The sequence below is a fragment of the Hakea prostrata genome, chromosome 1 (assembly GCF_041222555.1).
Source record: "Hakea prostrata isolate BN-2017 chromosome 1, UWA_Hpros_2, whole genome shotgun sequence".
Classification (NCBI taxonomy): domain Eukaryota; kingdom Viridiplantae; phylum Streptophyta; class Magnoliopsida; order Proteales; family Proteaceae; genus Hakea; species Hakea prostrata.
Genome location: NC_142600.1, coordinates 11141429 through 11153536, shown reverse-complemented (window position 1 = coordinate 11153536; position 12108 = coordinate 11141429). Strand labels below are relative to the sequence as shown.

The 12108-nt window shown below is 37.7% G+C and overlaps 2 protein-coding genes across 2 annotated transcripts; one reads left to right on the top strand and one right to left on the bottom strand.

The window, feature by feature from the left end:
* The first annotated feature begins 236 nt into the window (after positions 1 to 236).
* MKS1 (MAP kinase substrate 1) lies at positions 237 to 1664 on the top strand. Its single transcript, XM_089146827.1, has one exon. It carries the CDS (start codon positions 390 to 392, stop codon positions 1179 to 1181), a length of 792 nt encoding a protein of 263 aa, XP_089002953.1. The 5' UTR covers positions 237 to 389; the 3' UTR covers positions 1182 to 1664.
* Positions 1665 to 5622: 3958 nt separating this feature from the next.
* Positions 5623 to 11685, bottom strand: LOC149027454 (Amino acid kinase family protein). The gene is made up of 7 exons (XM_089162686.1): positions 11362 to 11685; positions 8908 to 9055; positions 8763 to 8816; positions 8486 to 8577; positions 7023 to 7249; positions 6395 to 6571; positions 5623 to 6306 (listed from the first exon to the last, which is right to left on the bottom strand). Exons 1-7 carry the CDS (start codon positions 11559 to 11561, stop codon positions 6203 to 6205), a joined length of 1002 nt encoding a protein of 333 aa, XP_089018812.1. The 5' UTR covers positions 11562 to 11685; the 3' UTR covers positions 5623 to 6202.
* Between the last annotated feature and the right edge of the window lie 423 nt (positions 11686 to 12108).

The window sequence follows — 12108 nt, the reverse complement described above, 5'->3', positions numbered from 1 at the left end:
TGTCTGATTCCCTAGCTAGGAGGGCTCTTCTCTCTCGGCGAGATAGCTTGGCCCCTTCCACTCCTTGGCTCCGGCTTTGTCTCGGTGCCTCGCTGTGCTCGTGCATATCTTTCTGTGGTTGTTGTTTACCAAAAAAAAAAAGTTAGTTGAGCGAGCTATAAATCCTAGATAGCTAGCTAGCTGTGATATTATCTATATATATATATATGATATATCTTTGTTTATCAGATATCACAGCTGCGTCGGCCGGATTCATTAATTTCCAATTTCTCTCTCTTTCGGACGGACGAAAAGCCGAAAACAAACAAAAAGAAAAAAGAAAACAAAAAAAATCTGAATCCTTCTTCTTCTTCTTCTTCTTCTGTTATTCCAGAAAATCTCAGTCATTCATGGACTTTCCCCAACACCCTACCGGCTCTTCGTCTCCTCCCAGGAAGGAAAACCAGATCCAAGGCCCTCGCCCGGCGCCCCTTAAAGTTCGTAAAGACTCCTACAAGATCAAGAAGCCACCTCTCGTTCCACAACCACAACCACAACAGCTACCGCAACGCCAACCTCTACCTCCTCGCCGGCCGGTGATTATCTACGCCGTCTCCCCCAAGGTAATTCACACATCTGCAAGTGACTTCATGACACTGGTTCAACGCCTCACTGGCCCCAATTCATCTTCATCTTCTACCTCCGTCCCATCATCATCGTCATCTTATGTTGATAATACTGCTAGTCATGTCCTTGCTTCGCCCGCGGCGCGATTGGCCACGATTGAAAAGGCTAATAATCGCCCTTGCTTCCAAGCTCTCAAGTCAAGAAAGGTTAATGGTGTTGATCATCATCATATAGTGGAAGGATTTGATGATGAAGAAGAAGACACTAACAGGGGTTCTGCCGGTGCTACACTAGAACTGGAAAGGACAACGTGTTCCTTCCCGGGGATACTATCGCCTGCTCCTTCCTCTTTCCCTCCCATCTCTCCCGGTTTCTTTTCTCCGACACCTGAACCCAATAATAATTATTCCTTATCATCGCTTGCTTTCTTACAAGATCTAAGCCCCGCCTTCCATGGAAATAGGAATTATATTGATGCAGGTACCGTGGTGCCAAGCCCTATAACCTTCTTTTCTTCTGCTCCGTTAACTTCTCCAACTCCATTTATGGATCTCTTCAATCACTTCGACTTATGACATTTCCAATCCATAGGAGATATCAAAAGAGATCGAGAAGGGGTGTAGATCCAAGAAAATGATCGTGATATCTGGGTTTTTTTTTCTTCTTTTAATTTTCTTTTTCCTGTAAAAACACAAAAAATCTACAATTAATTGTCAGGGAAGCGCAGCAGCAGGAGGGTGGTGGCGGTGCAGTTGGAAAGCTATTAAATGGGCTTTTAATTTGGTGGGTTTCACTGGGACGTATGTCAAATCTGCTTCGTTAATTTTTGTGTTCATCAAGTAGGTATGGATTGTAAATTTATGCAACAGAGTCTAGCCAATGGTATTTATTTATTCTTTTCTGTTTTCCACGGTTGAAATGTTATAAATCTTTCGTGGGTTCTCTTGCAAGTTGCAACTTTTTTTTATTTTGTTATTATTTTTATGAAAAGTTTCTTTTATTAATTAATCTCTATTTGAGTTGTATTCTTCTTCTTTTTCAATCTAAATTCATAATAATTCTAACAAGCATGATTCCAAGTTTTGGAATTGCCTTTGGGGGGGGGTTTTTTTTTTTTTTTTTTTTTTTTTTTTTTTTTTTGTTTGGGCCGCCCCCCCCCCCCCCCCCCCCCCCCCCCCCCCCCCCCCCCCCCTTTGCTTTTTTTTTTTTTTTTTCTGCCTTTCCTCCGCTCTGGGCGCCCCCTCTTTTTTTGTGTTTGTTTGTTTTTTTTTTTTTGTTTTTTTAAAAAAAAGGTGTTTAAAAAAAAAAAAAAAAATGTGATACCAATAAATCAGTATTCGCAAAAGGAAGCAATCCATCTTGTTAGTTATACCGCATCTAATCCAATTCATATTAGTATGATGTCTGTAAATGCTAACATATTGGCATGATTTTTATTTTTTATTTTTACCTATGTTTCAAAAAATCGAAGTCAAACTCATTTTGGATCAAAAGATAAAAAAAATTGTTTGGTAACTTATGTGTAAAATACTTTTTTCACTAAAAAATACATTTGGCATTATCTTTATGTAAAATAGTTTTTAAATTTTAAAAATTCTATTTAAAATATATATACATATAGATCCTCTCCTATATTGTATGGTTTTTTCAATTTCAAATCCTCAAGCAATTTGCTCCCCATCTTATAAGAAATTGTTGCAAACTCAAATCTTTTTTTTTTCCCTTCTGGGTAACCGATTGTTGCAAACTCAATATCCTTCCACTCTTCTTACCAAAATAAAAAATGCCCTTCCACTCTATGATTCTTTTCATTCTAACATTCAAAAATACATAAGCATGTTTCTTCATAACCTGAAGCGGTTTAATATGATAAACCAGATCAACCAAACCATAACACAAATGCCTTCTATCATCAAGAATTGAAGCCCATAATCTCTCTTAAGCATGGCAACATTCTATTTAATTCCACCACTCGCAAACTTAATGTCAATGAGTGAAGGAAATTGAAGAGAAAATTAGGGATTGTATGAGTATTCATTTTTTTTTTTGTTAATGTATGAGTATTCATAAGCCTTATGATGAGACAGAAACTCCCACATTGCCAATTTCAAGATTACAACCTTACTTAGTTGATCCAACCAATGCGCAGTCAATATCTAATCCACCACATAATTCGAACCAATTCCCTGCCAACAAATGACCAAAGATCTTCTATGCCAGTCTTTAAATCTATTTTTGTATCTATCACTCTAGGCTTAACCTTGATGCCCTATACCTTCACTTCATAATGGCCAGTCATCTTTGAGATTGTTGAAAAGAATCCAAAGAAAAAGGAGGAACTGGAAGGGGAGAAGATGTTAAGTAATGGAACAAGAAACATCTCATCGACTCAATGCCTCTCTTTTTTTCTTTTTTAACAGAGAACAGATTTGAATCGAACTGATACTTCAATCCAATCAAATGAACAAGAAAACAGATAATATCATCATCAAAACTAAATCTCGAATTTTCTATGAGAAAGAACACAAGAGCCCCCTAAGAAATACAAGAAAGCAGTGAATTTTAAGAAATCTGAGAATTTGAAATTCGAGTCCAGTTCCATTGGCTAGATCTGAAATTCTATCTTCTCATGAATGAAAAGGCTCGTCTTACTTCTGTGAAAAAAGAGAGCCATGATGATTCTTGGCTGGAGTTGGGCTGTTCTGAAAAATGCACCATCTTCTTCTTTTGAAGAACTACATTTTTCTTTTTTTGGTCCTTCATAGCTACCACAGCTGCTGCTTTTTTATAATTTTTGTGCTCTCACCGCTGCTGAACCAGAGGTCCTTTAGCACTTAAAAATAACAAGGAAACGCTCAAGGAACTCCAAACAAGATTTGCAAAGTCAGACTACTGATATCTATTTAGCATTTCATGGACAATTTTTCAGCACTTAAAAATAAAAAAATAAAAAATCCTAGGAGTTCGAAACAAGATTTGCAGAATCAGACTGTTGAAAATTGTTTAGCATTTCATCAACGATTTAGGATTGAATAGAGAAACGAGGACGAATACAAAGAAGTTCTATAAAAGAAAAAGAAAAAAAAAAAAAAAAAAAATACATTACCGTTCTAGCCTCACTCATAACCAGTAGAGTCACATTTGTTTTTTTGGGTAATCTCCATTAGAGTCGCATGTGTATTAGAGATCATCGCGAAAAATAGATGAAAAGTAATTTTCATAGAAAAATAAAAAACAGTTGTCAACCTGTTTATGAGTTTTGATTTTTGTAAATTAAAATGGGTTGTATAAATTGTACCAAATGTTAATATTTCTATTATTTGATTAAAAATGAAAAATAAAAATCCTGCCAAACACTGCCTTAGTCGTTTTTTCAACGCTTAAACTTCGATCGAAAATATCCTTGATATCAAGTGAGTTCCCTGAATTTAAGATTTCACAGTAGAGATTTTGCTTGTTTAAAAAAAGAAAGACAACATATTGACTAATACCTTATTATTTTTTGTTATTATTTCTGATAATGTCAAAAGTTATGGTGGAGTAGTTGAGAATGAAGAAAAAAACCAGGGAAATTTGAATTAGATATTATTTTATATAATTTGATTAGGACAAGTAATTCCAATGAACAAAAGGCTCATCAAGAAAATGTTTACGTGCGGGTTACATGCATTTATCATTCAATAAACTAATAACGGTGCAGGTTTGACCCGGCAAGCTTAATCCCTACATGAGACTCATTTGAAAAATAATAATAAATAAATAAAACAGCAACCTTTTTGTGAAGGAGAGGGTCAAGCCTCATCAAAACAATATGTTCTCCTAAACTCATAAACCATACGATAGAAAGTAACCAACGGCGGTTGGTCCAAGTGGTAAGCAACTTGGTCCGCTTAAGCAAGGTTCCAGTATTGAAACCTTATGGATGCAAAAAATCCCCGCTATGAGACTCACCCACCACAGCGAGGTGTGCGACCTGAGTTGAACACCGGATTAGTCAGGGCAAAGCTTTAGAAACCGGGGTTGGCAACCAAAAAAAAAATCAAAAAAGTATAACCCATGTGGGACCCTTGACATTCTTTTTTTTTTTTCCTTCTAATATTTACAAGTGGGACCCACCACTTTTGTATGGTGATAAAATATCAAGGGAGCACATTCTTCTTCCTTGATATTGTGAACCACATAATAGGATGGTAGGACTTATGTGGGACCCTTGAAATTTCAAATTTTCTTTTTCAATATTTGCAAGTGGGCCCCACCACTTCTATATGGTGAGGAAACATTAGGAGAGCACATTGTTCTTCCTTGACGGAAAAGTGATCCTACTTGGAGGAGGGGTGTGGGGGGAATTATTTTGCATAAATGGGAGTTTACCCCTAACCTCAAAGGCTCAAAGCATAAGCTATCATATTTAAGTATAATAATTGTCAACAAAGAATGGCGTGGATACCGCCCATTCTACGCACATTGCCAACGTGTATTAATGGATCAAGCCATATGGGGAAATGCAGGGAGTTGGGATGTTTTACCTTCCAGAGTAGAGAACTATAGTCCGCTCACACTTCTTAATCACACATTTACGAAAAACGTCCACCTTTGGTTCACCTTGTCAATATTCATTGATGGATCTCTTTATTAAATACGTAGTGAAAAAATGTGAGGGAAATACATTTAGCACAATTTCTACCTGCAAGGGTATAGTCCGCTCACACTTCTTTCCATAATGTATACAGCACTACGATAAATTAGGTTGAACCTCGGTCTAGGCTTACAAAGTCAAGGCGTCAAGCTTTGCTTGGAGAAGTGGGACCCCAGTAAGACCCACATGACCCCATTCTTTTTATGTGAAAGAAAAATATTAGAAAAGCAGATAGTCATCCTACCTTTTAGGCTTTTACCTTGATGGATAAAGAATCCGAATTCCCTTGCCTGACTTGTCCCTCTTCACTTATTCAGGGCCAGGCGGTCCCAACGTCCATAATATTGACATTCTTTTTTTCGGGCCACGGGATGAGGTTGGGGTGGGAGCCGAAAAGGGGGGGTTCTCGTTGGTGATAAATAACAATGCATGCCTTTCAGGACATTCGACCTTAAGTGTAAGAGATTGGTAACACGATCAAGTAGGGACCAAGCTATTTCACAAGCAATCAGGTTTAATGGTTTACTAACCTGAACAATGATTTACAAAGTTAGGCCCACAGTCTTAGAACTGCCACCCAAGTGACGAAGAATCTAAGAAGATAGCATAAAAATGTAGTCCCTCGGAAGACCAATTACAAAATCTTTCTCCAAATTTGAGTTGCCTCAAATAACTTTCACGGACAATAATTGTGGGAACCCCAGAAAAGTTACCTGGTTATTTACACAACCAAAAGTTATCATCATCCGTGCTGAATCTGGTACACCAGATAGGCAAGACCTGCCCCCCAAATTCTGAGAACATCATATTTAAGTATTTTGCCGTGCGTCTCTGACTCTTTATGCTGTTGGTTCAATTAGGTCTCAGAGCCATACAAGCATTGTCAGCAAATTCACAACTTCCAACGGTCACAGGAAAAGCTCCACTCAAGCAGTAGGGTGGCCAGTCCAGACTTCATATCTATGCCATGACTTCATCCCAAGACCTCCCAATCAAAGTGCCAACTTTCTCTCCCATAATGGCTTTGGAGATATTACCAGGCTTGGTTAGATTGAAGACAACAACTGCACCAGGAAATGGCATTGATTTAGAATCAGGGATTCACTTATTTGGCAACCAAAAAAAAAAAAAGACAATGTCATCCAACTGCACCGGGAATGTTGTTTTCTTGGCACAAAGTTATTGCCGTCATGTCCATCACTGAAAGATCCTTCGATGTCACGTCCTGATAGCTTAGATTGTCTAGCAGGCAGGCACCTGAATTATGCCTAGGGTCATCATCATAGACTCCATCAACGTTTGTAGCCTTCAGCAAAACCTCTGCATTAACTGAAGACAAACATGCCCATATTCAGTTAACAAATGCATTGAACATGATTACGACAATTAAAGTATTCGTGCTCTAGACCAAAATGATTCACAAGGTTTTCCTCTGAAATTTTACATGCTGCATGTCAGCTAATTGGCAACGTTTTTACAAGAAATGCTTAACTAAGTTAGTATTAACATCTGAATTAAGGTCCTGCCAACTCAACTTGCAAAGCCTGTGGCACATTGTAGCTAAGACCTTTGATCAAGTCCAGCCTTCAATTCACTATTTACAGAGGGGAAAAACAGATAATTTACTCAATAATTGGTCTTTGCAAATTTGTTAGAAAACAGGACCCTTATGGCCAAAACCATCAGTTGGACAAATTGACTTCCCATAATCGTTGAAGATCTAGTTCATATACTTAAAAGATCGCCAATTAGCAACTCAATAAAGAGAAGTTTGACTTACTTTCTGCACAGCGGAGGGCTGCTGCAGTATCTGTTGTGAAGAATGGGTTACCAGTCCCTGCCGCAAAGATTACCACTCTTCCTTTCTCCAAATGCCTGACAGCTCTTCTTCTAATGTATGGCTCTGCCACCTCAGACATGCGGAATGCAGTCTGAACCCGCGTTGGGATGCCGATGCTCTCCATCGTTGCTTGCAGGAATATTGCATTCATAACAGTTGCTAACATCCTTGTGACCAATTCAAAGAGTGTGAAATTAAACCCAAACCCCCAAAAAGAACACACATAAAGTATAATTAACATGTTCAGAGTTCAGATACAGTAGTACCACCTCCAATGGGTAACTTTACTAAATTGAAATTTCTGCAATAACATTAAATCAAGAAAGGGGGAAAAATGAAAATTTATTTATCAAGATACAACCTAAACTTGATGCTTATTGTCAGGTCCTTTTTCTGTACCTAACAGTTGTAAGGTTCATGCCAGGAAACTAAGCAGCAAGACGGTTGGAGAATGATAAATATACTAAATTGAGACCAAGCACATATCATTTTCATTCAAAGTTGAGCCTGATTTAGGCCCAACTCGCAACCCTACCAGTAAGAGTCTTGGTGCCTGTAAATTATACTTGTAGTCACGCTCACCCCTTCTTCTGATCATATATAGAGGACAAAAATAAATAAAAATAGAAAATAAAATAAAATAAAACAAAACAAGACAGAGACAACAACCAAAAGCAGAAATCTCAAAATTAACCTGTTCTTCCAGTAGTATCACATCATGCATAGCCAAGCCACATATAGCATTATATATGACAACCAAATAATTTTAATATGGAAGTAGTGCAAGCAGATACAGGAGACACAATGGGGAAGCATGGGAATTCAGGAGTAAATGAGAAGAACAAAATCTATGCCCCTACAAATATGAGAGAGAATTAAAAGAAGAAAAAAGTGTGGAGTGAACCAGATTTTAGTTAACAAATGTCTGGCACAAACCTCCCTTCACAAACAGGGATAAGGCTGTGTATATTATACCTCCCAGTCTATGCAGTGGTGGGAGCCTCATGCACTGGACCTTTTAGTAAACCAGCCTTTCAACTGGTATGACCTTATCATCTTCAATATAAATACAGAACAATATGGAATATGTAAATAATTTACCAGTTACAGAAAAGAATAAGAAAAAAGCAGGGAGCTGATAAGGAAACCATTGACTATTAGTTATCTATCAGGTGACAGTCTAGTAGATCGAAGCCCAGAGTATCTGACAGAAACTAAACTAAAGGTAGATTAAGAACCAAGACACAGAGCACTGAGGAGACAACCATATAGAAAATCATAGGAAAAAGAAACTAAGAAGTCACACCAAAAGAAAATTTCACCAATTAAAACCCTGTATGGAACAGGCAAGAATTTCAAATGATATGCTAGATGCATCATTTAAATTTTGATGAGTTGATTACCCAATGTAATCGGCCGAAGAACGATCGAGGCCACTACAACCCGCCCAAGAAGATCCACGAAAGATATTCCCACCACCAACCACTATCGCAACCTAAAATATTCAGCAGATGTAAATTGGTCAATCCTATCCGGGTCAATCCTATCCAAACAGCTAAGGATAAAGCTGGACACACACACACACAAAAAAAAACTATAATAATAACGACAACAATAACAAAAACGAAAGCAAAAAGAGAGGAAAATAAGCTGTGAAAAGAACCACGAACAGAAGACAACCTCAATGCCAAGCCGAGTCACAGATGCCACTTCCCTTGCAATGGACATTGTAACCTGAAAAGGTTAGAGATACCATGCTTAATAAACTATCACGAAAGTCTAAAGAAATGAGGATTCACTAAATCTTAGTAAAACGTTATCCTACCTTTGGATCGATATTTTGTTTCTGATCACCAGCAAGTGCTTCTCCACTTACTTTAAGGAGCACCCTTTGCCATTTGTATGAAGGCTTGGACCTTCCAGCTTCATCCACTGTCAGTCCAAAGGGAGTCACAGTAGATATTTGAGATTGCCTGTGCACAATAAGATACGAATCAAGTGAATAACAAAGCACAGCGTTCTTTGAATTAGTATCACACTAATACTAAGCCTTTTCAAGTCAATAGTGAATTGGAAAAAAAAAGGGACAGGAACAAAGAACAATACCAGAACTTGACAGGAGGAGTAGTTTATTCGAACTAAATAATAACAACAGATCTATGAAACCAACTAAATCTTTGCACTCCTCTAAGGTCTACAAAACCTAATGGACCTCTCATAACAAAGTAAATGGGAAACGGATGCTCTGATTCAATGAAGCCTAGGAGGGAGGGAAAATTCATAAGCCTCAAGATTTTATAGAAAGTATGAGCATCTCTTCTTCCTTGGTAAGTTATTTAACATGGGTCATCTTGCAAAAGGAAAGGGATACACAATACCATAACTTGTTTTGGAGATCATGCAGAGGTAGGGCTCTCTTAAATATATTTTTTTATTTAAAACAAAAAATTGTTTTGCCATACTGTTCCAACAGAATTTTTTCTGCAGTATTAAGATTCAGTAACAATGATATATATTTACAAATGATTGACACTGTTCCAAGGAATAGGGCGTGTTTAAAAGATGACCCATAAGGAGGGCATATGGTCCACCAAGAAAGGTTTTCAAGGATATCTTCTAATTTTAGTATTACAGCCAAATGGATATGTTTCAAGTCATCAGACCATCAGCTAATAGTGCCTTTTCTCAGTCACACACAACACAGTTATTGGGAAGATGACAATATGACATTCCTATCGAGGTCCTGGACATATGCATATGAACATCTTAGTACTGTTAAAACGGCCAATCAAAAACAATGGGAAAAAAAGGAGGGGTCAATATAAAGAACTTAGTTGTATCTTTCTGTCTCATAAGTCCATTTATGATTAGTATCCCTTTCATTTAGTTTAAATGTGGAGTCTGCAAACTCCTCTATCATGCTTAATTTTCAGATCTTGGTACTCCTACTCCAACGTGCAGCTCTCACCATCAACCCCTTAAGAGTCAACTCAACTCTCACAAATAAACAAGGTTCTAATTTTGGATTATAAATAGGTTCCAGAGTGGCAAACAAAACCTTTCCATGTATTTCATCAGAATTCATTTGCTCTCTAAATCAAGATCTCCCTCTTTCTTTTTTCTTTTCTAAAACAATATATTTATCATATCAAGATATTCTTCTCCTAGTTCAAGACGCATTCTATTTTTGAGGCATTAAGATTCTGAAGTTCTGAAATTTTAAAACCTTGCTCTCAAATTATCTACATGTCTCAGTACAGTCAGACAACTGTCGCCACCCCCCCCCCCCCACCCTAAAAGAATATTTGATAATAACAATAAAATTTGTTGAGTTCCATTGTACATACTGTAAAAGGACATCCAATCTTAACACCCATGCTTCTTGTCTCTGACAGCAAGCAAAACTTCCTCCTCTCCATTCCCATTGAGGATTCAAACTTAAATGGCAGTCTAAATATGGCATCAACATTGAACTAAAACATCATATCTGGATGCAGTGAAGTGATTTTGCTAAGGAAATATCCAGTTCCCTCTCTCCATGCATTCACTCTACTTTCTTCGTTCCATAGATCTAATGTTGTTTCTTACCTTTCACACATTGTTCCATATACTTGTTTTGTGATTCATATTTTACTGTATCTCTATTTAAATCAGTACAACAAATAAAGCTAAACTACAGTCCAATACCCTGCTGAGAAAATCCTTATAAGGAAGGCATCATTGGGATTTCAAATTTTAGATATTGATCATGTCCCTCATTGATCTAGTTTCACCAAGTAAAAATCTAAAGTTTATTTTATTTTTTGGGGCGCTGTTGTGTTGTCGCTCGGGGGATGGGTTGTGTTGGGCAAAGCTATTGGGGGTAGGCGAAGAAGGCAGCATTAACTAACCAAAGAAAATAAAATTATCAACTTATCACATGGAGTGTACCTCCCCCCGGGCCCCCATCCTTCACAGCCGCAAATATGAAGTATGAACGTTTATCTCCTAACTAATAATCAAAGCACCATTTATCGTTTTGACGGGGGGTAAGAATCAAGGCACCATTCGGGTTCGCTGGCCAAGGGTGTTTAGAAGAAACGAACTTCTCCGTCAAAAACCAAGTCCAATTGCTTCCTACACTTGACAAAAACTTCACTAACTCAAATGAATGACAAATTCGCTGGTCCTCAGAGTTACAATAGAGGGCTTTCACTAAAACGACGAATAATAAAAGGTATAACTAATATCCATTGTTGTGTTAAACTGTGTACACCTAGATTAACAGAAACAGATATACCTAATATGCATCTGGTCTGATAACGGCCCTATTTCAGACGAAGAGCAGCAGAGCACCGCCATACGAACATTCCTTTGGTAATCCAACATCGGTCGGTTGCAGTGCTTGAAGGGGAAGAGAAGTGGAGATGAAGACGGAGAAGGAAGGGCGCCGCAGGGGGTCATAGAACGAACTGCTACAGAGGAGAATGAGAAAGCCATCACAAGTTCACTCACAGCCACGAATCGATAATCGCAACGGACACTGACGAGTTATTATTGCCCCACCCGGCTCCTGGCCCCTGCTTAAAGCCTTAAAGTGAGAAGTTCTTTCTAAGCTTTCCACATTAATAATTAAGGTGGGGGCATGCCGCTGCTGTTTAGGGTTTAGCGCTTTGTACTTTGGTGGTGGTAATAAGCGCTAATGATTTTTGAATTCTCTTCCTCTAATCCTCTCCTTGTATATGTATTTCGTCCTCAGTCCGCCCAATGTATTTCTCTAATTTAAATGTTTTGAGGGTAAAAAGGCCTCGCAATTGCAAAATCACCTCTTCGTCAACAACTTGAATTATTTTATTATATTATGATAAAATTTAGGTAAATTAATAGGAAAACTAAAATATAGATAACACAATTATAAGTAAATTGTCAGAAGAGATTGTAGAATGGTTGAGTAGCTCACTTCTTAGTGGAGAGGTCTAATATTCCCATCTCTTACATATAAAACTCTTTTGTTAAAAAAACAAAAAAAATAAATTAATGCTTAAAG

What these genes read in the sequence shown, in the direction of transcription:
- MKS1 (XM_089146827.1), top strand. Translation starts at nt 390, where the DNA reads ATGGACTTTCCCCAACACCCTACCGGCTCTTCGTCTCCTCCCAGGAAG.
- LOC149027454 (XM_089162686.1), bottom strand. Translation starts at nt 11,561, where the DNA reads ATGGCTTTCTCATTCTCCTCTGTAGCAGTTCGTTCTATGACCCCCTGC. An exon ending in TCAGACCAGATGCATATTAG is followed by an intron (nt 9,056 to 11,361) that starts GTATATCTGTTT and finishes TATTGTGCACAG; the next exon opens with GCAATCTCAAATATCTACTG. An exon ending in AGCCCTCCGCTGTGCAGAAA is followed by an intron (nt 6,572 to 7,022) that starts GTAAGTCAAACT and finishes GTTTGTCTTCAG; the next exon opens with TTAATGCAGAGGTTTTGCTG.